This window comes from Adiantum capillus-veneris, chromosome 15 (assembly GCF_014529385.1).
Source record: "Adiantum capillus-veneris isolate H3 chromosome 15, ASM1452938v2, whole genome shotgun sequence".
NCBI lineage: Eukaryota > Viridiplantae > Streptophyta > Polypodiopsida > Polypodiales > Pteridaceae > Adiantum > Adiantum capillus-veneris.
Window position 1 is genome coordinate 134,461,986 of NC_140945.1, and position 26,619 is coordinate 134,488,604.

The 26,619-nt window shown below is 45.9% G+C and overlaps 1 protein-coding gene across 2 annotated transcripts in view; it reads right to left on the reverse strand.

Annotated features, from left to right (window-relative positions):
• The window catches only part of LOC147441525 (protein DJ-1 homolog A-like), a 47,900-nt gene extending 23,120 nt beyond the window's left edge, over positions 1–24,780 (reverse strand). Inside the window, exons 1-5 of one of the 2 annotated variants that reach the window (XM_086483137.1) lie at positions 24,571–24,780; positions 3,229–3,429; positions 2,910–3,059; positions 2,635–2,814; positions 2,243–2,323 (exon numbers count right to left, since the gene is read on the reverse strand). In XM_086483137.1, the coding sequence (XP_086339263.1) occupies positions 2,243–2,323; positions 2,635–2,814; positions 2,910–3,059; positions 3,229–3,429; positions 24,571–24,747 (789 nt within the window). In that variant the 5' untranslated portion in view covers positions 24,748–24,780. The remainder of the gene's footprint in view (positions 1–2,242; positions 2,324–2,634; positions 2,815–2,909; positions 3,060–3,228; positions 3,430–24,570) is intronic. The other variant, XM_086483138.1, reaches the window with a different exon arrangement.
• Positions 24,781–26,619: the final 1,839 nt, after the last annotated feature.

Consider the following 26,619-nt stretch of genomic DNA (forward strand, 5'->3'; position numbering starts at 1 on the left):
TCCCCTATGTCACATGGAGCCTCAAACAGAGTTGCACTACACATGCCATTGCACAATTTACTATGAGATACGAGGCCACTTTCATTTTTTGTCCAGAGAGGGCTTTGGACCATTCTCTAGAGTCATGGGGTATGAGGACCAGAGATGCCTGGGACTGTTTTTGCTTCAGCTGCGCAAACACAAAGAGAGCCTGATGCGAGGAGAGGCTAGCCAGTCCCAGAGATGAATCACAGACTTCTTTAGAGCGGACATTGGGCAGCTGGAGGAGCTCCTACCACAGCAGAGCTCACATTCTCGTCACACCAAAGGCACGCTGATCGATAGAGCAATGGAGCTAGGGAGATACACACGCCCACGACTGCGGAGGACTACACAGCATCGACGGAGGCTGCATTAGAGGATTCTGATCACTTTGGCCCGGCACGCACGACGCCCGGTCAGACTACTTACCATGGAGGAGATTGATGAGATCCGCAAGCGACCGATGATGGATCTCCTGTGATATAGCTCTCTTCGAGGATACACCCACATTGTGTTGTAGTAGCCCTCATTCACTACTTTTACCACCCTACTCATATCCTACACATTTCCAGCTAGCTGCTTAGCTCACATACAGGAGTTTTTTCAAAACCTTTTTATTTTTGGTACTCAGACATTGTATCAGATTCACCGCGTTGTAACCGTTTGGTCTCATAGGTCATTTTGGCCTTTTGAAGATGTTAACATAACATTTCCATTTCATTTCTCTCTCTACTATATGCAATGCATAAACTTGTGTCTTTGTGTGTGAATGCATGAATGACATACACATAACTACAAATTCCTACACATTGAGGATTAAAATTCTCAAGGAGGCCACGCATTTTGTACGTTTCATTGGAACGTTTCAAAAGTTTTGAGCTTTCAGAGTTTCATACCTATGAAACGTGTTTTTTAATCAAACTGACATGGTTTGAGTGGTCAAATGCCTGTATGCATGAAGTCAATGTATTGAGCTGGTTTACTGTTTACTGTATGTTTTGTAGGCGTAATCAAGGACGTTTATTCTCCTCTTAAGGGGGGTTATGTCACAAAAAGTGATGACGCGGCAAGACCCGTACGACCGACAGAGGAGAGATTGAAGGCTGCCTGGAAAACACACCAAAAATCCGTCACAAAACGTGCTGGATTTTCTGCCAGGTTTTACAAGTGATGATGTGGCAGTTTGGCCCCAGGTGCTTTCTCAACCAGAGATACTGAAAGCAATTGACTTTTTGAGCATTGCAGCTTTTGGGCACCTATTTTTCTTGAGATTGCCAAAATGGTGCAAGAACTCAACAAGTAGACCGAAAAGCATTCTTGAACAACTAAAGACAGCTAGTCAGCAAGAGTGGGGCCGCACCAGGGGAAGAGAGGGCCACTGCCCGATCAGTTCAATTCTTGAAGGTGATGGGGTGAACTTCACTCCTCAAAGGCAGCCTCAGCTATCTTCTCCCAGGGTGATGAAGCCAGCTCAAATTCTTGAATGGCACCTCTGTACACCACCCCATGCCTAAGAAGCTTGACTTTATGGTACACACCTTGTGAACTAGATTCACCCGAGAAAACTCCTTAAATTTAGCTACTCATCGAAGCCACCAATATCTATTTTGAAGGTTCCAGCAGCAACAAAGGTGCAACAATGTAGGAGAAAGGGCTTGTTGAAATTGAGCTCCCAGCTTTGTGACCCTTTGTTTGTGGCATCCAACACATCATCCTCATGAACATTCTTCAATGATATATTTCTGTTGAAATGGATGAAGAAAAGAAATACCAAGTGTCAAAAAGGAATTGACAAGAACTTACAGTAAAATAAGATAATTTACATAGCCCTTTTTCAAAAAGAACTGTGTTTAAAAAATCAAAGAAAATATTTTGAAGTCAGTAAAAATAATTCCTTGAAAAAACCATAGCTCGGTGGCTTACAAGGCAATATTGCAAAATAGAAAACCACCTTTAAAGCCTGTCAAAGTAAATTTTTATGAGGAATACTACATATTTATCAACAGGAATGATAGTAATCATTGCAAAGATCTATACTGTGCACCAGATCTCTAAGAAAATGCGACAAAAAAAGGTGCATTGAGTTGTAACTTAGATGTTCAAGCTCAGAGTAGGCTTAGTAAATACAAGCAGACATCATGTTTTGAGACTGCTTCAAAGACATGTAATTGATGTTACTGTTATAAGGAGACAGGCCACACATTCAGCACTACAGTTATACCTGTGGAACTGCAGCTGCCTTCCAATTCAAAGGATTGAATTCACTTTTCAAAGTCTCTTGTTGATTTCTTGATGGGAGGACCTATAATAAGAAAGTAATCAGCACCTTGGCCACCCCCCTAGAAGACACGAAACAGTGGCATCTTCTGGAGTAGCAAAAAAGGTAGAATTAAAACAGGTAACTTTGCACACATGTGTACATGACACAACACATCCAACGCTGGCTGATCAAGAATAGACAAGCTTACTACCATAATTATTATAATAGCAGAAAATGAATGGAAAACTAAGAGCACAATTACATGCAAAGTTGTAAACTTGAACATTCCCACACCAGCTAACTTTTGTCTTAAGAAAAAACAATGTTACAAACTTCGGTGTAGACACACCTACCAAGGGTTTCAATACTTCATTGCGCTTTTCTTCGCCATATAGCTGCTCTACAAAAGACAAAGCAAAATCAAATACAGTGCCTGGGCCCCTGCTGGTCGTAACACAGCCGTCTGTTTGTACTTTTGCTTTGGTCATGAAAGTTGGACTCAATTTGTCTGTAAACCCTGGATGGCAAGTTGCCTGTAAGCGTATTACAATCAGTATGAGGCCAAGAAGACAGCTGAAAAGACAGACAATTATTGGCTTGCAGTTGCAAATAGGTTCCCTGTACATACCATCCGAGCTTCCAAGACACCCCATTCTAGCAGTGGAAAAGCTGGAGACGTTGATATAGCACCAACAAGTTTCTGCTGTTCAGCTTGTTCAATTGTCATTTTCTTCAGAAGTTGACACTCTTGAAGACGAGCCGAACCTGGCATACCTCCCTGAAGCACTCAAAAAGTTACAATGGGGATAGATATAACCGGCACAGGCAGCTCCTCATAAAACCTCACAGATGTTGCAATTTGCATTCTATGTGCCACTCAAAATGTGGACTTCTAAACCCAAGGTACCTTGTCACATGGACACAAAGGGCCGGATTAAAGGGCATACTGGTAGTGCAATTAAGTCGAATTTTTCCTCATCACACGATGAAATGTGAGTATCTGCCACCATCTTCACTCGCCTTGAAAACTCAACTTGAAGTTTTTCCTCAACTGATGCCACCAATACATCAGCACCAGCTCTTCTCAAAATGTCCACTAGCACAACCACTTCAATCTCTTCATTTCCAAAACCAATAGGGACAAGTACCTGCATGTCGAGGCAAAGGTCATTGTGAGCTAGCAGCTCGAAACCTGATGTCATAGACACCTTAAAAACTAACTGTTTCACCTATATTGCAAGTATAACAAAATCAATCTCCTTTAGTATATAGGTGACCAATTGTACCAATGTCAAATAGTAAAGCCTTCTAAATATGTTCTACCTTTGGCGGCTTTTTCTGGAGACTCAAAGCAAGTGCAACAAGAAGCTTGAGGCTGCAATTTGGAAAAGGCCATTTAGCCATGATCATAAGGCAGTAGCCCAGTTGGTAAGGAAAATCAATGCCCACCCCATGTCATCTTGGATACAATACATTAACTGATTACGAGGCACTTGAAGGTAAATATATGCATGGGGCTATTAGAGACAGGATGGATTTGAACCTAAGTGGATATGCAATAACCTTTAGTGGCATGACTAGTGGGTTATCATTAGAAGAAGAAAATAAGTTTTCTCCGCTTCAAAAACAACAGAAGTTCCTGTCCTTGAGGCTCCACATGAAGTGAAACTGTGAGACAAACAAGAAGAAGGTTTCCATCATTACATCAGAAAGTACGACCAAAAGTTTCACCGTGTAGGTTTCTGGCAACTGAAAGCAGGCTGGTCAACTTAGTGCTGTCTTTTCAAGTCTAGAAGTCCTCTTGGATCTGTACCTTTGCGGGCAGTATTCAGGCAGTAAACTGTGTTTTGCAGCCTTTATAAGAGGCCTTTCCGACTGTTAGGGCTAGGGTTTCCCTTGGACCCTGTGTTTGTGACAGGCAGATAGCAATTTTACACCTGTACTTAGGAGACTCCGGGGTCAATACAAAGAAGGAACCAGAGAATCAACAAATCAGGGCCCAAAGGACTCATCTCACGACGAGTTTCAGGTGTTTATTACATCGGAGTTTTGGGAGAAGATCCTCGTGTTATCTGCCGTTCTTGTCCGGGCCCCACGGATCCTAAGTTTTTGGGAGTGCACGTGAGAGAGAAATGAAATGAAATGTTATATTAAACGCCTTCAAAAGGCCAAATTGATCTATGAAACCAAACTGATACAATCCTGGTGGATCTAATACAATGTCTGGGTACAAAATAAGATGAAGTAAAATAAAAGCTAAAATGAACATCAGTGTCCGAGGAAGTCTAGCATTGGGCGCTATCCGAGGATGTACTGCATCGATCGCTGAAGAATATTGTCAATGTCCGTGCTGGTAAATAGTCATACTGGACATCGCCCATGCCATGATAGAACAGTCATGATCCTCTGATGGAGCCTCCGTTGATGTCATGGTGGCCCTCCTAGACGTGGGTGTCTAGCTCTCCCAAGCTCAATGACTCTGTCAATCAATATACCTGTGGTATAGGTGGACTTTGAAGTCTGTTGTGAAGCTTGCTCATCTGACTGTTGACGCTTTGCTCTTAAGAAATCAATGATTTCCCTCTATTAATGTCTCCCATTGTCTAATCTCCTCAGGAGACTCTCCCAGTGTCTGTGTAGCTCTAGCAAAAACAACACGAGATATCTCTGATCCCGATATCTCATGACTCTAGTCAATGGTCCAAAGCCCTCTTTGAATAGACAGTGGAAGTGGCCTCGTATGATCGTATCTCGTAGTAAACTCGACAATGACATGTGATGTAACTCTATCTCCAGCTCTATATGATGCACCTGGCAAATCCTGGCCTCTGTTGGTACTGTCCTAAATCTACCAGTCTCAATCTCTAGTTGGTTCGATGATGTGCGCATATGACCGATAGCACATCGTATCCCATGGGATAAATGAGTGTCCATAAAGGCAAGTCTGATAATAAATCCATCCTATGTCAGATGGAGAAGATAATCTATGTAGAAAGCCATCTTCGTGCCAAGCTCTCGTGTCGGCTTTGTCCATGTCCTCTTGGTGTCTAGTTCAACTCCTATCTGATGAGGCGTGTAATCTTGGTCCGTGTGAGGAACAAGAAGAGTGCATCCACAACCAGTACTAGAAGGGGGATAGTCTGTCCATACTAAAACCATGTAGCTGAAACCAGGATGTCATCTGTGCATATACCAACAAGATGTGTCTCCCTGTGAGGCGAGCTCTCTAGAAGACTCCAAAGCTAGGCGAGCATATCTATCTTTGGGGAGATCCCAGATACTGTGTATAAAAGAGATGGATTTGGTAAGTGCCTGTATGACCAGCGGGGGAGCAACAAACTCTACACGAGTGATCTCATGTGGTACAGAGGCCTTGGCCCTAATCATTCGGGAAATCATTGTGACAGACTTGAAAACTCCAAGTCGAGAATCTACCACGACAGCACAAATATTCACTTCAAAACAGTTCATAGTTCACAATTGATTCGACACTGGCCCGGCCGAGTTCTGTGCCTAGAGATTTTGGCCCCAAAGACTGACCCCCCTTTCGGTATTTCTTTTTGTATTAATCTGTGTTCAAAGTACAAGAGTGCAGGCAGGCGCTCACTCCCAGACTCTGCGTCCAGATGCTCTGAGTTGTGAGTGGCCTACCCACATATTTAAAGAGTTTACAAGGGATGCCAAAAGCAGAGCCCCAAAATCTGATAAAAATCAAAAGCTAACTTTATCTCTCTCACAAGCTCTCTTGAGCCAATAAAATAAAGCAAGAGCTTCTCTCTCTCTCTCTCCCATCTCTTGCGTAGAATAAAAGCAAAGCCAAAAGCTGTCCAAAAGCTGCCAGAATTTGCACCGCGATTTGCCGGCGTCCGTACAGCTCCCACATCTCAACCCTGCCGTACCGCCAGCCACGTCAGCATTTCTGCAGCAGCTAGCCGGATGTTCTACCAGGGCTATCCATGGCAAAGGGTGTTTGTATGTGTGTACGCCACGTCACCAGTTTGTGACATAGCCCCCTCTTGAAAGCATTGTAATCACCCTCGATTACGCCTGCAACACAGACAGAAGCCGTAAACTGCCTTAGCAGACACTGACTGTTAGTACCGACACACTAGGAACACACATCAAGCATATGTACCAATCAACAGTCACATCACACGACATCACAGGACATCACGAATTTGCACCGCGATTTGCGGGCGTCCGTACATACTACAGCTACCACGTGTGGGAGAAGATTTTGGGTTCCTAAGAGGAAGGTACCAATGAAGCAATGCCTAGTTTTAAATTGGCACATGGAGCCTCAACCGCAATGAAACTCTGGGAGAATTTTCGGTTTTCATAAAGGCAATGCTCAAACTCTAACTTGAATGCGTCTGTAGCAACAATTGCTTCTAACACTGGAGGGTTGCTCGAAGGGTTGAGGGAGTGGATAGTGGTCTAGGGAGTGAATAGGGCGAGGGGAGAGAGAAGGGGTGGTAGGGGGAGGGTAGGGGAGGATAGGGGCGAGGTCTAGGGTTAGGGGGCCTGGGTAGGGGCGAGGAGGGAGGGAGGGGGTAATGAGGGGCGAGGAGAGAGGGAGGGGGTGGTAGGGACGAGGAGGGAGAGAGGGGTAGTGAGGGGTGAGGGGGGCGAGGGTAGAGGGGTGTGGCTGGAGATGGCACTCCAAAGTAGTATCAAGGAGCAGAGAGATATCATGAGCGGGGAATTCATAAGCTTGAAATCAACATTTTTTTTGTTGAATCTCGTCTTGAGAAAGCTCTGTGAAGGGGAGTTCGCTAGACACAGAGTGGTCGGAGAAGCAGACACCAATGGGGCTGATGTTGAGGGGGGTTAAACTCCTGTAGAGGAGTTTTTTTTCCGCTTCTAAGAGTCTTCATAGGCTCACCAAATCCAAAGGCTTCCACCAAGGGCGCACGGGGAGTAGCTTCTGTGACCTTCAACCTTTGAGCTTGCTCAGGTGGCTCATTAGGTCTAGTTATTGTGGAAACATTGGAAGAGGGTGTACCTTCGGGCAAAGAGTGAATAGAGACACCATAACAAGGCATAGATTTGGTAGCGTCCAACCACTCCAATAGATCCTCGTCTGACCCGTTAGGTGGCGTAGGCTGTTCCAATTCAAGGCTGGTTTCTAGGGACAAAGAACTATGTTGCACGACGGGCTCCATGCCTCCTAGGCGAATGGGTTGCATCGGGGAGCCAGGAGTATGTATCCACATGGCATCGTTTCCCCAATCATGAAGTGCTTTAATGTGTCGCAAGCATGGTCTACCAATGAGCAAGGGAAATCCGCCCTCAACCTGGGGAAGACGAACCACAACAAGATCCAAGTTAAAAGTAAAGTCTTGTACCTACACAGGCACATTGTCCACTATGCCCACTGGGTAGACTGTCCGCTGGTCGGCCAATGTAACTGCGAAGGGAGCAGGGCGAGTAGGCTATAGACCTAGAGCTAACATAGTGAACTCGAGCATCAGGTTGATGCCAGATCCACCATCCACTCACTCTTGAGAATTGCCGCCCCAAGACGGACACGATGAGACGAGGGCTTCTATAATTAGTGAGGGAAGCGGTGGGATGGGATATCATATAGGACTCTGATGGTCGCACTCGGAGGTGCCCGCCACTAGGACCTGCTCCCGGGTAAAGTGATTGAATAACTGCAAGGGTGTCACTTCTAAAACTCGCATCTAGCCGCAGCAGGTCATATAGGGACACTTGTTGGAAGGTGTTCTTCAAGATTGTCTCTGCTGTAAGCTTTTCTTGTTCTAACAGTGGTTTCTCCGGTACCTTGATCTTCTATAAATCTGAAACTGCTTCTAAGAAGGCTTCATCAATATCGGAGAGTAAAGACTTGGATTCTTGCTTGTCATTGGGTGATGGTTTGTCAACAGCTGAAGGCAAGGTATCCATTGTTGTGAGAATGTGTGGGAGAGTTGAACGTGTTGGAATGCTAAGACCGAGAGCGACTCTCTGGGCCCGAGTGAGGACGCTCGCTGGCTCCTCTACCAACGACCCTCTCGATCCATGCCCACACACGTGCTTTTTTCACCGCGCAGATGGTGAGGAAGGCCATTGACAGGATGAGGATTGGGAGAGCATACGATCATGATGGTTTAGTGGCTGAGCATTTCACGCATGCCAGAGATCTACTAGCAGAGCTTCTAGCAGTTATGTTTAACCGTGCCATGTGTGAGGGCTTGCCTGATACTTAGAGCCTATCTACTATTGTACCTATCTTCAAGTCGGGAGACCCTATGGAGCCTGGGAATTATCGCACTATCATGATTGGACACACATTGGCACGGTTGTACGCATTTATTCTTGAGCAACAGCTGAGTAGATGGGCAGAAAGGGAGGGGATACGCGCAGCCGGGCAGGCAGGGTTCAGGAGGGGTTTTTCTACTCTTGACCATATCTTGACACTCAGAGCCATCATTGAGGAGGGTAGATCGCGTGGGAGACGGATCTATTGTAACTTTGTGGATTTCCGCAAAGCATTTGACACAGTGCCTAGAGCTAGATTGATGCGCAGATTACAGCAGCTGGGAGTACCCACAGAGCTCATTTGGGGGGTCATGGCATTATACAGGTCAGTAGTGGGGCAGGTACGCACCTTAGAGGGTCTATCCACACCGATTCACTCCACTATTGGGGTGAAGCAAGGCTGCCCGCTCTCTCCTACTCTATTTGGTATGTATGTGGATGAGGTTTCTAACTACAGTGAGAGAGATGGTGATAGAGGTGCACAGCTGGCAGGGACATGGATTCCATTATTGTTATATGCTGATGATATTGTGTTGATCTCCGACTCTCCGAAGGGGATGCAACGTCATTTGGATGCTTTGAATAGGTTTGCTCAGGAAAGTGGTTTGTCCGTCAACCTTGGTAAAACCAAGGTCATGGTATTTAATACCACCCCACAGTGGATCAGGAGGTCAGCGCCAGCATTCACATACGGCCAGGAGACTGTGGAGTATACAGATGTGTACACTTACCTCGGAGTGGTTTTTAGTGGGCCAGCATTTTCATTGAGGAGGGCAGCAGAGACTAGACTGACCAGAGCCCATGCAGCATTGGGTAGATTGGAAAGGATGTGTTCACAGGTTCAGTTTCAGGAGCCTCGGACAAAGCTCTGGCTCTTTGACTCTCTGGCGGCTTCTGCATTGCTTTATGGAGCTGAGATTTGGGGACCATCATTAGATCATCACGGGAGGACAGGCCGCAGTGATGGATGGGGGGACATGGAGAAGCCTCTAGTCTCTATGATCTCGCGGCTCATTAGAGCCAAGGCCTCAGTACCACGTGCTATTGTGCGAGCAGAGCTAGCTGCCCCACCACTAGTGATTGAGGCGCTCACCAGATCGGTCTCCTTCATACACCGCATGTGGGAACTTCCCAGAGACAGATATGCCCGCCTTGCACTTGAGTCCTCTCGACAGTTAGCCATGCAGGGAGATACAGCATGCTGGTACAGGGAGATGACATCATGGTTTCAGGCGCATGGGTTCAGCATAGACAGATTGCCTCCCTTCCAATACTCACTGGATGCACCCTCTCTGACTCTTACACAATCCGAGATCACCAGGCTCATCCGCCAGGACTTGACTCAGCTAGACACAAGGAGGACATGGATACAGCCACCATAGGAGCTGGGCACGAAGATGGCTTTCTACAGAGAGCATCTCCTCCAGCTTACGGTTGATGGTTTTGTGACGAGGCCCAGATACATGGACACCCACTTGTCTCATGGGATACGATTTGCTATCGGCCAGATCCGTACATTTTCACACCAGCTGCGGATCGAGATTGGGAGATACAGCGGAGTACCAACAGAGGCCAGGACATGCCCCCTGTGTGACATCGAGCCTGAGACAGAGTTGCACTACACATGCCACTGCCCCGTCTACTACGAGATACGAGGCCGCTTCCATTGCTTGTTCAGAGAGGGCTTTGGACCATTCTCCAGAGTCATGCAGTACGAGGATCGGAGATGCTTGGGCTTGTTTTTGCTCGAGCTACGCAGACACAGAGAGAGCCTGATGAGAGGAGAGGCTAGCCAGTCCCAAAGACAGATCACAGATTTCTTTAGAGCTGCCGCTGGACACCCGGAGGAGTTACTACCACAGCAGAGCTCGTCGTCTCACACCAGAGGCACACTGATCGACCGAGCGACTGAGCTGGGAAGATCCAGACGCCCACGACTGCGGAGGACTACACAGCATCGGCGGAGGCTGCATCAGAGGATTCGGATCACTTTGGCTCGACATGCACGACGCCCGGTCAGACTACTGACCATGGAGGAGATTGATGAGATCCACCAACGACCGATGCTGGATCTCTTGTGATCTAGCTATCCCAGCTAGCTGCTATTCACACCTAGTAGTTTAGGATTCCATAGTATTTTATTGTGACATTTGTCATTTCATTTTTGTCATTGTTGTCATCTTGTTACTCTTACTCTGACTTTGTATCAGATCCACCACATTGTAACTTTTAGGTCTCATAGGTCACTTTGGCCTTTTGAAGACGTTAATATAACATTTCATTTCATTTCTCTCTCTCTCTCTCTCTCTCTCTCTCTCTCTCTCTCTCTCTCTTTTTTTGGAAAAATCAAGGCTGTATATTACTGAGTACGATATAATCCCCAGCGGATGCCAAAATAGCCTATCACGTGGGGTGTACAAGCTGAATGTAAGGGTGAGAGCCACTATAGTGACAACTCGACTAGAACAATCTCATGGTGGTCTGTGTGATGAGTGGAGGAGAAACCAACACGGGGGGGCATAATGCCATGTAATCTGGCCACCTGTAAGTGTGAAGAAGAGTGGAGATCGGGCCCAACGCCGAAGGAAGGCAAATCGACGAGCCTCGGCTGCTCGAGATGTACCTGAGGAAGAATCCCATTGCCAAATCAGGGTGTGAATGATGTCCAGCCAAATGGCAGTGAGGGTATCCTGAAGGAGTTGTGGAGCCGCACTGAGAATGTGAAGACAACGAGCTCTCCAAACATTCCATAGTGTAATGCTAGTGATGACTGAAAAAACTTCATCACGTGTCTGAGGATCCTCCTGCCAAGCAATTTGTGGTAACATAGCCAAAGTCTCTCGCCGATAACCAGTCGAGGTAAGCATAAGAGCTGGATCTGTGTCTGAGCCCCCGTAGAAAAGATGCGGTCCGGGCATCGGCATCAACCATGAGACAGATCCCCAAGTGAGAAATCCATGCGGAACACCGGCTCTGCTAAGTAAAAAGCAAACTACTAGCCACACTACATGAGAAGATGAGCATGACCAAAGATAGTGTGCAGGTGACTCATGTAGTCGCAAAGGACAGCGAGTACATAACAGATCATGACCCATAGTAGCTAGCCAAGTCCCAACTGGAAGTCCTGCATGTGCAATCATCCACATGAAAAAAGAAATACGACGAGCCGCATGTAAATCCTAGATGGCTGACCAAAACTGTTGTAGATAGGCATGGGAGAGACCTGAATGTAACAAGAAACGCATACGAGTGGGCTGCTCTGGGTGCTGTCTCATCAATGCTAATCTTCCAATTCTGACAGTGTACTCAAAGAATGATACAGGTGCACCGGTGGGGTTAGAGTGAGGCCAATGCCACTCTCCTGGGTCCCAATAAAGCTGAGATAGGGCACGACCCTCCCACACCCAAAGCCTCCAAAGTGCGGCATCAGAGGAAGCGAAACGGGGGTCAACACAACGACGCTTCCCGCGGGAGCCAACTACTCGTATGGCCTCCCATCGAGCGCCAGGGTAGACAAGGTGAGGAGAGGTGGTATCATATGTCAATCTAGCATGAATCCCCTGAGAGTATTCAGTATCAACTATGAACAGCATGGTGTCTAAACGAACTAATAAGAGAGTGCTCTGAGCAAAGAGACCTTCCCAGCCACTATGTGGAGGCATCTGAACCGTGCCGCGCATGACTGCGTCCCACTGTGAAGGAACGGCGGAGTCAATCTCAAGCAGTCTGTCTGTCACCCCGCGACCAATGTCATAATGTTCTGCGACAAAATCTGCATCCAGCATACGTGTCTCATGAAACAACCGCATAGAGGCAGCAGGGCCAGTGTCCCAAGCAGCCCAATCAATGTGAGTCCTCTCTCCAAGCTGACGGGGTGGATTAACCGAAGAATCAAGAATTGCATCATTCCAAATGAGAGGCTGGCGCTCAATCTCCTCACGACATGAGGGAGGTGAGCGTATGATAGCCCGTCACATGGAAACCCAAATCTGAAGGAGCGATCGGATGAAGGGTGAGAGAGTGCTGGTGAACAAGGGGGCATCCGTAAAGAGAAAACGATACCCTGTATGCCAAGTATGACCATCTCTAGTGCCAAGGTGTGGAGTCGCTGTGCAAAGAGCGGCCTGAAGAAGCATCTTCCAAGGTTCTTGGCCGGGAAAAAGACCCCGAACAATAAGCTTGGTAAGAAGGGCGCAGCTCTGTAATTCTGGATCAATAATGCCAAGGCCTCCCTCTAACCTAGAACGAATAATCGTGGACCAGCGAACTCGAGCACGAGTATCAGTAGTCCCATCTATGCCACTCCATAAAAAGTTCCGCACTAGTCGGCGGAGCTGAGCTATCACACCAAAATGTAGCATCCAACAAGAGGCCATATACCATACTGTAGCCAGAATGACATGGTTGGCGACCAATGCACGGCCAGCCAACGACAGATGACGTGAAGACCAATGACATAGCTTCCTGCGAATAGACTGTAGTACGGGTGCAAACTGCTGCTGTGAGGAAACGTCAAATCCAACCTGAAAGCCCAGATATCTGCATGTCTGACCCGGCTGCAGCCATGTGAAACCATCAGCTACCCCCCAAGTAGGTATGTCATCACATTGCCAACCAGTAACCCATAGGATTTATGCCAGTTAATGCGTGCACCACTGGCAATGCAAAAAACCTCCAGGGCCTCCCGCATGGCATCAAGAGCTGCTAGCAAATAGCGCAACATCAACATAGTGTCATCAGCAAACTTCTGATCGATAAGGTCCGAAGCTGAAGGTACTGGCATGGTCAAGCCACGAAATGCATGACTCTGAGCACGAAGAAAGTCGGACATAGTCTCTCCTACAAACAGATACAGATATACTGCTAAAGGACATCCCTGACGGACAGATCGAGAAAGCTCAAAACTGCGACTGACACGACCACCAATAGTAATAGCACTGTTGGCAGTCCTGAAGAAAGCGGAAATGCCGGAGATCCATCTCGCAGGGAAACCCATCCTGGCTAATGATCCTTCGAGAAAGTCCCACTCAACACGATCGTATGATTTCTCGAAGTCAAGGATGAAAAAAGCGAGAGGTTCAGAAGATGATCTGGCCCACTCTACTGCCTCATAAAAAGTGAAGATATTATCCAGTATGCATCGATCCATGACGAAGCCTGTCTGAGAAGTATGAATAATATCTGGTAAGAACGGTCGCAAGCGATGACTGATCAGTAACGCTAATATCTTATAGACCGAAGGGAGTAGGGTAATAGGTCTCCACTGGCGGAGCTGAGTGGTGTCACCCCCTTTCGGAATAAGAGATATGAGACCTGAACAAAGATCCGGATGCATATATCCTGATGCAAAGATGTCCTGACAACCGCGAAGCAGTGGTATATGCAATACATCCCAATAAGTCAAAAAGAAAGCTCTAGTGAGACCATCCTCTCCTGGACAGGAGGATGGATCTAGACTCTCGATAGCGGCATGAAGCTCTGCAAGTGTGAAGGGTGCCAACAAGATCTCTGCCATAGTGTCTGTACAACGGTGTCGGGTGTGATGCCAGATCTGCTCACGGGCAAGTAAAACCTCAGTAGTGCATACATCAGCAGTGAACAATGCCTCAAAATAATCTGCAGACATATCAAGAATAACATCAGGATGCATATGTAGTGTCCCCTGAGCATCGCACAAAGTCCGAAGGGTGGTGCCAGGTGGGCGCTCTTTATGCGCAGCGAAGAAGGCTTTATTCATTCGATCAGCTTTAGCTATCCAATGAGATACTGAAGCATGATGAGTGAACTCAGACCTAGCCTCCTGTACGCGACGAATCTCCTCTGTGAGCTCTGTCTGTCTAGCAGCGAGATAAGCATCCTGAGGCCACTCCTCAAGCAAGCGCTGTGTGGAACCAAGAGGAATGTGAAAATCAGACTCGCGTACTCTCAACTGACGATGAATAATAGCAGTCTGATCACGGCAGTAAATACTAGACTGAGTAATGCAATGAGCAAGGAACTCTCCAGGGGGACCACAATAAGAAGCACCCGTGGACCATAAGTCACGAATCTGCTGTTGCAAAACTTCAGTGGTGAGAACACTGTCAGGGATGCGGCAGCCTCGTCTCTGTGCAGAGGATCTAGTGAAGGAGATAAACAATGAGATGGGTAAATGATCTGAGAGGCTGGTCCCTCTCCAAATAGTAGTAAATCCACCTAGAGCTACTGCCCAAGGGCCAATGTAAAAACGATCAAGTCGCTCTAATAATCTCCCCTGCTGCCTCTGAAACCCCCACGAGTAATGAAGTGTAGCAGGGTGGTGACCAAAAGAGGGTATGTGCCAGGCGTCAACACCTTGAATAGCTAGAAGAAATCGATCCCAAGCTAGCTGCTCATCGGGAGAAATGGATGATAGAACTGGAGGTGTGATGGATCGCCAATCAAAGTCGCTCTCGACGTTGTTGAAGTCGCCTCCAACAACCCAAGAGTCTACAGCAGGTAGAACAGCAGCCAAGGAGAACCAAAAAGTAGCCCTCTCCAGAGGAGTAGTGGGTGCATATACTGACATAAAACCAATGATAGAGTCCCGAATCCGAATAGAAACATAGACTGCTTTGCCAGCGACAAGGGTGCCATGCTGCTGAACTGAGGCCAAGTAACGTGGCCCCACTGAGATGCATACACCGCAACTCTGTCCATGAAGGCCCAAAGCAGGCTCCCAAAAAGTGTGAGCGCCCGAGGGCATGAGATTACCAAAGGGAGTGGCAATCTTATGCTCCTGTACTAGTAATATATCCACAGTGCCTACTACATGAGCATGTAAATCTCTGCGAAGTAAAAGCTTACTGGAACCTCTTACCCGAGAAGTCTGTAAACCATTAGCATTCCAAGAAACTACATGTAAATCCATAGTCTGCATGAAAGAATTGGTAGAGCATCTGACTAACTGCGCATCTTCTTGGAGGCAGCTGGGCCATCCAAGGGGTGAGCTTCGAGCGGTAGGAAAGCAACCCGCAATCCCTCTCTAAAATATGGTGTCTATTGCACCAACTGCGGACCTCAGCTTGTTTACATTGCATTACCGATGCTGCAGCTTTGACACCCCAAATGCGCATAGACAAAGGAAGCACCACATCTTAGGATACATGAATAACCATAGGCAATGAATAGCAAGCATAAACATCACTCCATTCCATAGCACCAATACATGAAGGGAAGTGTGGAGACAATACATCCGGAGCGGAAGTAGACAACCATAAATGAAGCTGAGCCATAGTTTGTGCATGCACAAAATGTAAAACCTGATCCTCGGACCATTCCTGAGCTGCGTGGAATGGAAGGAAAAAAGAATGGGTAGGCTGAGAGCGGCTGCCTATTAAAGAGGGAACACAACCTGGCTTGTGATGCATAAGGTAGAGTTGCACCCGCAATGGCCCTTCTGAGTCACCGCACATTTCAGCCCGATGAGTGCCCCAGGAAAGAGGGCAAGAGCTGAGAAAACTGCGTGGGACGTAAGTGTGAGCGGCTGAGGGAGGGGGAGGACCAGAAGGTGGAGGGGAGGGAGTAAGGGCAAGAGGGAGAGGAGGAAAAGGGAGAGGTAATAGCGGTGAATGATCCATCTGCATGGGAATAGGGACCTCGGAAAGAGGGGAAGGAGCGGGCGGGGGAACGGCAAGTGAAGGAGGAGCTGGTAGCAGAGGTAAGTGATCCTGTGCTGAAGAAGAAGAATGGCGAGGAGAAGCAGGGGGTAAGGGGGTGGTGGAAACTTTACAGGGAGCAAGAGAGGTAACACTGGGGGTTGCATGCGTTGTAGGTTGCTGACGAGGACGGAAGGAATGGTTACGACCCACTGTCTGCCATGCAGCCTCAGTAGGAGCTGAAGCGGAGGCAGGAACATGGAGGGTCGAAGCTTGAGGAGCACCTGCAGGCTGCTGAGGTGCTCGAGTAGTAGTAGGAGGAACCGGTTGTTGACGCTGACCACGTGGCTGAGCATGAGTGCCACGAGCCGACTGTTGTTGCCGCCGATGGCGTGGCAGGGTGGGGCAATCTCGTGCCAAGTGTCCCATCTCGTGACAACGTAAGCACTGTCCTGGGCGGCCAGTGACTACCATTCGGCAAGAGTAGTCTCGATCGCGCACAGCCACAATAGCTGTATCTGGTAATGAAGTATCCCCAAACACCAGGACCTGAATGCGAGGTGGATCAGATGAGAAGATGCAGGATCCTGGAACTACTGTGCCAAAATGAGCAGCAATCATCTGAAGGAGATGCTCATCAATAAAATGGAGAGGCATATCCGGGAAGGAGAGCGTCAGAGGGAATCTGGGAATAAGGTGTCGACTGTCAAACTCCTCAGTAGTAAACTCGGGATACCACCTCGTCAAGTATATCATCCTGCGATCAGAGAGTATCGGAGAGCGAGCCAGGAGAGTTGAGGCAGTGGCGGGATCTGAAAGACGTACCATGAATATGCCCCTGCCAAGGAATGTAAGCTCCGAGACCCGTCCCTGAGTAGTGCCCAATGCAGTTTGACACCAATCACGTATAGAAGAGCGAGGTGGAGACTGTCCAATCATCCGGCCAACCAAGGCATACTGTGCCAAGTGTTGTATTTTGGAGTCGATGCGTGTCAACAGGTCGCCAGTACAGTCCACGCGACAGGCAAGTGGTGATGGAGCGCCGTGTGTAGCACTCGAGACCGGCAAAGCTGCCATGAAGAATGGGCGAGACTAGCAAACGGGAAAAGCAAGACCCGAAATGAAGCTTGGACTCTCTCTCTCTCTCTCTCTCTCTCTCTCTCTCTCTCTCGCAGGCGGTAGGAAGATGCGCACAGTTAGGGTTTGGGACAGTTAGGGTTTTCGGACAATTAGGGTTTTCGGGCTGCTAAGTATTGACTGATGTGCAGCAAAAACCCTAAAACAGCAGGCGAAACCCTAAAAACAGCAGGACGAAACCCTAAAAATGCAAAAAACAGAGATTCGAAACCCTAAAACAGCAGGCAAAACCCTAGAAACAGCAAGGCGAAACCCTAAAAATGCAAAAAACAGAGATTCGAAACCCTAAAAACAGCAGGCGAAACCCTAAAAATGCAGGAAACAGAGATTCGAAACCCTAAAACAGCAAGCGAAACCCTAGAAACAGCAGGGCGAAACCCTAAAAATGCAAAAACAGAGATTCGAAACCCTAAAACAGTAGGCGAAACCTTGACAGTTCTCTCTCTCTCTCTCTCTCTCTCTCTCTCTCTCTCTCTCTCTCTCTCTCAACACCTTTTCTCACAGTATCATTCTCTTTCTTTTTCTAGTCTATTGACAACTCTCATGAAGTAAAAGGAAGTCTCTCATTAAGTAAAAGGAACCTCGAGTACGCACTGAGCACTCATCCTGAGCACACACCATAAATCACTTCCACTGCACATAGCAAAAATTGTAAATGTGAGGAGGACGTGATCTATTGCTACCCCAACAGACCTTGGCCAACTATAAAATCCTTGAGTAGATGGTATAACACTTGGTTGAGCCATAACATAGTCCACTGTGCTAGCACCATGTCTGTGAGGAGGATGGCATCCCCATCCCTAGAGAACTCGCATATGTCGTCATCTAAAATCATGTATGGTGACTGCTCGTTGGACGGTGCATAGAGAGATGTGCTCGGAGGGAAATAGCATGTTGCAATATAAAGTGGATCCCCATCTCTGCTCTCACCCTAAACCCACATATATCTAGCATGCTCATTGAACAATACGAATGAGAGGGTGCAGCTCTTCCTTGAATAAAGTTGCCACACCTCCTGACCCACGTCCTCTATGCTTTGATATCACCTTTTGTCTACACGTGGTCTGTCACAAAGTGATGATGTGGCATGTCCTACAGGAGAGAAGGGCCACCAACTTATGGAACTTGTTAATAAGTTTGTTCCCAACTTATGATACCCCGGCCAAAGGGCCTAAAACTTATAAAAATAAAGTAGGACACCCAAAATTGCGTGTGGCTAATGACATGGTAGGATGTACGGACTTCCACGATTTGCAGCTGACATGTTGACGTGACACGGCGTACGGACATCCCCCAAGGGTGCTAGCTTTTGAGTACCAAAAGCTTTTAGACTACCGCTTTCATATATTGCTTTTGGCCAGGGGCCTTTATAAGAATTGCGAGGGCCTCTCTTGTATGGCAGATGAGCTTGGGAGCACTGCAGAGAGAGCGGACCCTCAGACATTGTACTTGTTGAAGCATAATAATAAAGAAATACTGATAAGGGGTAGCAGTCTTTGGGGTCAGTACTTATGGGCGCAGAAATATGTCGTGTCATGTCGGCTCTCTCTCTCTCAGTTTTGTTCAGTTCTTTCAGTTTCTCTCGCATGTGTTGCACTAGATGTCACGTGCACATCTAACCCTATCTGTACGTGGACAAGCTACTTCATGACAAGGGTTCAGTCAGTCTAGCTTAGGAAGTGTTCTAGCACTATTATGAGTCTGTTCGCAGACCACGCATGTCCAGACACTTAGAGTAGATGCATATCCTTTGGTTGCACACAGCATGACCATCATATTTCAGTCGGAATGTAACAAACTGTTGACGTGTCGAAACCCTAATTCTGCTGAAACCCTAACCCTAAAATCAAAAACCCTAATTCTATCCAAAACCCTAATTTTGTTGAAACCCTAAAATCAAAAACCCTAATTCTGCTGAAACTCTAACCCTAAAATCAAAAACCCTAATTCTGCCCGAAACCCTAATTCTATTGAAACCCTAACCCTAAAATCAAAAACCCTAATTCTACCCGAAACCCTAACCCTAACCCTGATTTGCTGGCATGGAGTGCTGACACATGGCCTGCTGTACGGACACCAGCGCGATTTACAAAAAGCTGACAGTTTTTGGCTTTGCTTTTGAACCAGAAGCTTTTGAGTTTTGAGGGCTTTCTACTGTAATTGCTTTTTAGGCCAAGGGCCTTTAAATATGAGGTTAGGACTCATTCTTCGGCATGCTTCCTGACAAAGGTGCAGAGTCTGGAGTATCGGCTTGTACTATGTTGATGCAATATAAAGAAATACCAAAAGGGGCGCCAAGGTTTGGGGCCAATACTCTCTGGGGTGGAATTCCGCCACTCCATGTCGCGTGTTGTCTCTCTCTCTTTCAGTTCAGTTGTTATTGAAGTGCTAAAAGCGTGTTCAGTCTGTTCTTTTCTATTGGCACGTGGTGCCCGTCCTGTGACAGTGGTATCAGAGCATCAAGCGTGTGCTTTTTTGAAAGCATACCGATCATGCAAAAGAGCAGACAGAGCTATGAATTTTATTTGGCCCTCCAACCCGGAGTCATTAGCAACTCCCACCCACACTTCATCGTGCATCGTGCATCGTGCATTGGCTCCCGTCTTCACCGCTCATGTCTTACAGGGCATAAGCCATTAAGATCACAGGACAAGAGAAGGATCCAGATTTGTTTCGAGTCACTGTTTTTCTCAGAGGCAGTGCCATGCAGATGTTGATAGCTACCAGGCAGCATACTCAAAGTACTTGGCAAGCTTTCAAGAAAAATTTTGTCCGAAGTTATATGATTTCTGACATCTTCCTTCGGAGTGCAACTTCTAGCAAAGTGGGGTATCCTGAAATGCTTGCCATGGAAACCCTAGCAGATTATAACTTGAAATTTCTCGACATCTCTCAGTAGATGTCTCTTCTCGAGTTGATAACCTTGGAGGTTCGGTGTGATTGCTATCTCTTGGAACTACCATCGCCGCCAAAGAAACATTGTTTGTCCAAGAGCTGATGGACCATGCTGTGCTCGGCTACGACCTTATGGAAAGAAACCCAACCCTAATTTTTGGTGCAGGTTTCAAGATGGAAAGTCAATCGACTTTTCGAGCTCGACTGATGTCGAGATTGCTTTTTAAGTTTGAGTTCTGTTTGATCTTGTTTGGAATCTGTTTGAAATGGATAGTGTCTGTTTTGGTGCCGATTTGAAATGCTTGACTTTGGTTTTAATACTGGTTTCATTGATTGGTTATTTTACTCCCAATATTGTTTTGGTATTGTTTGAACCTCGGAACGATGCAGGCCGATGCCTGGGGAGCGTTTCGTTGTATGCTAGAAAATCTCCGAACGACACAGGCCGATGCCTGGGGAGCGTTTGGTTGTATGCTTGAACCTCCAAGCGACGCAGATTGCGGTCTGGGGAACGTTTGGTTGTACGGTCCTCTGAGCTCATGGCCCGGACCTTTTTAGGTTACTTGCGGGGGGAGTGACGAGGTAGTCGTTGAGTAGCTTTATACCGCAGACCGTTTGTCTCGGGGGAGTGCTCAGCGGCGCTGTTTGTTGTGTCTTGTAACATGCATATGTAAGCATTTGTGTTGCATTGTGATGTGCCAGTTACTGAATATTCCTAATTGGATGAGATTACCTAGGTATGTAATTTTCGTGCATCAAGACACCCGTGGAAGATCAGTACGGTCTGGGTGTGATGGCTAATTTTACTACACCGGAATATCAAGAGTTCCGATCTGGATGAAAGGAGAAGCTAACTCCTTAATCAAAAGAGCAGAAAGGAGAAGCTAACTCCTTGATCAAAACAGCCAAAAGGAGAAGCTGACTCCTTGATCAAAACAGCCGAAAGGACAAGCTAACTCCTTGATCAAAAGAGTAGAAAGGAGAAACTAACTCCTTGATAAAAAGAACAAATTGATTGTCCCTCGGAATGACCTTCAGAAATTTTTGAGCTAAATTGAGTTGTTTTGTAGATATGCTATAATCGCGGACGATTACTCTCTTTCAAGAAGGAGATATGTAACAAACTGCTGACGTATCGAAACCCTAATTCTGCTAATTCCCTAGCCCTAAAATCAGAAACCCTAATTTTGCCCAAAACCATGATTCTGTTGAAACCCTAAAATCAAAAACCCTAATTCTGCTGAAACTTTAACCCTAAAATCAAAAACCCTAATTCTGCCCGAAACCCTAATTCTACTGAAACCCTCACCCTAAAATCAAAAACCCTAATTCTGTCTGAAACCCTAACCCTAACCCTAACCCTGATTTGCTGACGTGGCGGACTGACACGTGGCCTGCTGTACAGACACCAGCACGATTTACGAAAAGCTGGCAATTTTTTGCTTTGCTTTTGGACCAGAAGCTTTTGAGTTTTGAAGGCTTTTCACTGTAATTGCTTTTTAGGCCAAGGGCCTTTAAATATGAGGTTAGGGCTCATTCTCTGGCATGCTTCCTGGCGAAGGTGCAGAGTCTAGAGTACCGGCTTGTACTAAATTGATGCAATATAAAGAAATACTGAAAGGGGCGCCAAGGTTTGAGGCCAATACGCTCGGGGGTGGAATTCCACCACTCCATGTCGCATGTCATCTCTCTCTTTCAGTTCAGTTGTTATTGAAGTGCTAAAAGCATGTTCAATCTGTTCTTTTCTATTGGCACGTGGTGCCCGTCTTGTGACATAAAACCCATCACGAGCATTTTTACAGTGCATAGACCTATTTTCCCTATTTTAGTCATTTTTCACTTATTATGTTTAAGTGACTTTTGTTGGGAAACTAGGTAGGGCAAATTGGCAAAGGATCTATATAAGAAAAGCTAGCGCTAGCACTTTCTGGCAGAAGAGGCAACAGGGACCAGACATCCGACAGTGCACCTTCTCAGCAAGACCCCCCGGCAGACAACCTAGCGTTTTCGGCCAATAAGAAGTCCAGCGTTTTTCAACTTGCAGACCATCTTCAAGCCTCAGCGTTTTTGGACAAGCAAGATCACCAAGCACTAGCAGATTCCCAGCAGTTTACCTAGCGTTTTCTACAGTAGACCCCAGATCAGCCCTAGCGTTTTTGGATCCGCAGGATAGCCTAGCGTTTTGCAAATTCGCCGCTACTGAACAACTAAAAGCATCCGTGTTTTCAGTTTTCAGCATCTTCTTAATATTATTCCGTGTGGATTCTTACATGACTTAATTCAATAATCTCAAAAATATTTAAGTGCACGCTTCTATTTTTGTGACAATATCCAATAACCCTCCTTAAAAGAGACATCCTCTAACCTTGCTAAAATGAAGCTGAAGAATCTCAGCATGAGACTAACTTGATTAGTATCGTGCAATTTATACTCACGCCTAGTCAATACAAATTGAAAAGGACAACCAAATGTAACCTCGTAAGGAGTGGATTGATAACACTAAAGAATGTCTCATTCAAAATAGTTTGAACCAATGACAAATAAAGTTCCCACTCATACTGTTGATCGTGCGCATATGCCTTGAGGACATCAAATGCTAATTGGTGATAAATCTCAATCTGATCATCAGATTGTGGATAAAACGCACTATAATAATTAAGCATTGTACCAAAACCTTCAAACAAAGCACATGAAAAATGTGACAAACTTTCTCATGATCAGACACAATAAACTTAGGCATACCACAAATAAAATATCAACGTTCAATGAACATTTTAGCAACATCTTGTGTCATAATCAGACATTACATGGGATAGGCATACAAAGTCTATTAGAGAGATCAAACATTGTGGGGCCCTCCATCATTGGCAAACGAGACCATGTTGCTTGCCATGCCTTATTCTCTTAACATACTGAACACTTAGTTACATAACTAAACATCCTTTCTAACTTTGAACCAATAAAAATATCAGTCACTCTCTTCAAGTGTAGCGTAAATATTGACTTTAATTTTAATTCCTTGAAATGCAATTCATGGCATCACGAATTGAATCGTAGAGACAATGACATAACTTGATCGGTCTTATAGGGCAATTTTAGCCTCAAAAAAGAGGTTGAGGTAACTTTCTTTGTTTCTTTCCTTCTATCTCTCTTCCTTCCTCACAGACATCAAAAGAAATTTCAAGTACCTTAGGCAATAGGCATGCAAACACACGAAGGCACCTCAGCATGTGCACATCGTGGCCCTATTGCACACAGCACACATAGTATAACTTGTCAACTCAAAATTTAAAGGATTTGCTGGTGTGTCCACTAAACTGCTCACTTCCTTACTTTCCTTGATTTTATTAAATAGACTTTTTGTCTGGTATTCAATTCCTCTTTTCTATGGGGTAGAAGATTCATGCTGAAACTCCAAGTTCTGAAACATAATAACACGGAATGGTCCTTTTTAGGTTGCCCTTCCCCGTTCCCAATCTAGCTTCCCGTTCCAAAACCCCGTTCCGTGTTTCAGACGTGAGTGTCCGAAACAGGGAATGGCATTTTATACCGATCGCCGGTCCCTGTTCCCCGTTCCGATTTGCCGTTCCTGGTAACTATGTTCTGAAATCAAACGTTTCGAGGCTAGAATGCTTCCTCGTGTTGCTGGTTGCTGTGGATATTTGGGGGTGATGCCTACCATGCAACCATTGTTGGGGAGACCAAGTCGGCAATCTCGATCAAGGAGTTCAACAGCATTCTATTATAGACATGGATCCAAATGCAAGCTACTAAAAGCCAAGTAGTGCATGTTGCAAGGGAAGCAATAACCGACATACACCCTATCTCTCCATAGAGAGCTGATGAGGACATGATGGGCACTCCAAGTTACACTCTCAAAGCTCAAGAGGCTTACCAAAAACGAAACAGACAGCTCCTTAAAAGCATACCAACAAGTGTCCACTGTCGCAAATGTATGTGGGCTTGTGTGTTGTGTGAAAATCAGGAAAGTAGATTTCCTCTGCTCTTCACTTATACGAAGGTACCACTAAAATAGGTGAGAGTCTGAAACAATGAGAGAACAGACGAGGAGATTCAAGGCACACCGCCCCTCCAACAGCTGCACATATAACAAACCTCCCTGATGCATTCCTCTTGCAAGCTTCATGAATCCTAAAACCTGTATGCACTATCCTTTCAAGAACCAGCTGACCAAATTGGAAACGACAGACAACCTCAGTTTCTTTGTTACTAAAAATGCCAGGCTGATGGTGAAGAGTCCTCCAAGGGACAGAGTTGCCATCGTGTCTCTCTCTCTCTCTCTCTCTCTCTCTCTCTCTCTCTCTCTCTCTCTCTCTCTCTCTCTCTCTCTCTCTCTCTCTCTCTCTCTCTCTCTACCTTCTTCTGAGGAGGAGATGCCGAAACCACAGGTCCACTGGATAGATGCATCTCACTGGAGATAGGGAATAGCCTGAGAGTGGACTTCTGAGAAGCCAAGCGTGCAGAAAATGTCGGCTTCCACGTCGAGACGCGCGATAAGCTAGCTCCGAAGCTGCTGCTTGTCGCCATAGCCATCCTCGTTGCCCGGCAATTATGCTCGTTTGAAATGAAAGTAGGGATAATTTGTGGAAATTCCCAAAATACCCCCGATAATTTCCCAAAATGACCCTCAAATTTTTCAAAATTCCCAAAATACCCCTGGTTGTGAGATTAAATTTTATCCAAAGATTAAAAAAATTGTACCTTTCATAAGAAGACTGATTGTCTATCAATACAAGATACTAAAACTAGAATTTGAGTAGGTTATGTAGGCCTTGAAAATGAATTGCTTCATTATTTTTAGATATAATTGCCCTTTTTTGCGAGGTAATTTGTGACAAATTGCATGCTAAGCACTCAAAAACGAATCTTGATTGTCAGAAAAGAATAAAGAAGTGTTAAGCTTGAATAATCCAACCAAAATAGATACAAGGTTATTTTGGGAATTTTTTAAATTTGAGGGGTATTTTGGGAATTTCCACAAATTAGAGGGGTATTTTGGTAATTTTCCCATGAAAGTATCTTCATGCAAGGAGAATATCCGGGGAGTGGATTTTACCATCTTAGGAACATTCTCATATACCTACCTATTACTTCAGAGGGAAATTGGATGACCAATCTCCAGAGAGAGACAGAGAGAGGAGATGAAATGTATTGTTTACATCTTTAAAAGGGTAAAATGAGCAAGGAAACCTGACTTTGCAACTATAATGAGACTGATACAATTGAACAGGACAGAAAAAAAATGAACCTGAGAGAGAGAAAACTATATGCTCAAGAGAGTTGAGAGATTAAGTTCATCAAGAAATAATTTATGTGTTTGATTATATGTGTGTGTGTGTGTGTGTGTGTGTGTGTGTGTGTGTGTGTGTGTGTGTGTGTGTGTGTGTGTGTGTGTGGATATTGCGATCACACTTGTGTGATGCTCGGCATACTAAGTATATTAATCTTGAGGATAGTGCCCTTGAGATGTTCATTTTAATAGAAGTTTATTTTCTTGTTTGAGAGAGAAAGAGAGACAGATTTATTATCATCCTCGGAGGGCAAATATCACCTATGAACTGACGATACATGTGATGTACTATGTGTGGGTTGATAAGTGACTCTCAAGGCTCAAGGATCATGGTGATGAGAGCCACAATGGAGAGCCCACAATGTGACTGGGAGACGAAAGTATGTAGGTCTAGGTAATGTGTGGGAAGCAAGTTCGCATGTGAGCAAAAATTGAGCACTCTAGTAGTGTATGATACTCAAACTCTCGAGCCTGCAGTGACCATAATGCGCATAGTTGATGGGACTCTTCTCTATTGTCCTAACGCCCTGTCTCGCATCGAAGGGAGTGGGAGATAAATGTTAGATTTAATGGCCATGTGGCCGACCGCCCATCACTAACTGCTACTAACCCTAAGTGTACAGCTATACACTTGTGTGAGCCACTAACACAAAGTAGAGTGTGTATATGTGCCTAAGTGCATAAGACAGAGAAGAAAGAAAGAGGGCATACAGTGTGTGTTGGCTCTCCCCCTCCAACCTGTGTGTGTGGCTATGGTGGTGTGTGTGTGAGTGTGTGTGCGTATTCATCTTCCTCCTCCACTATGCTCCCGACTCCTCTCCTTCATCTAGTATTAGAGTTGTTTTATTCCCGAAATCGCTTCCGCGCACGCACTTTCAAGAGTGCTAACAGGGTTACGACTTCGGCATCATCAAATTCAGCATTCCGAGAGCGTTTCCATCAGGTGTACTAGGGTTTTACTCCCCCTTTCGGAGCCATTCGTGCCATCAGAAACCTCATTCGAGCTACGATTTAGGAGCTGCATTTTTCAACTCTCTTTTGGTAGTTTGTGTTGCAGAGCTTCCATAGCCATTACAGGTACCATTGTTGCAGTCTCTTCCATCTACAAGAGTCCA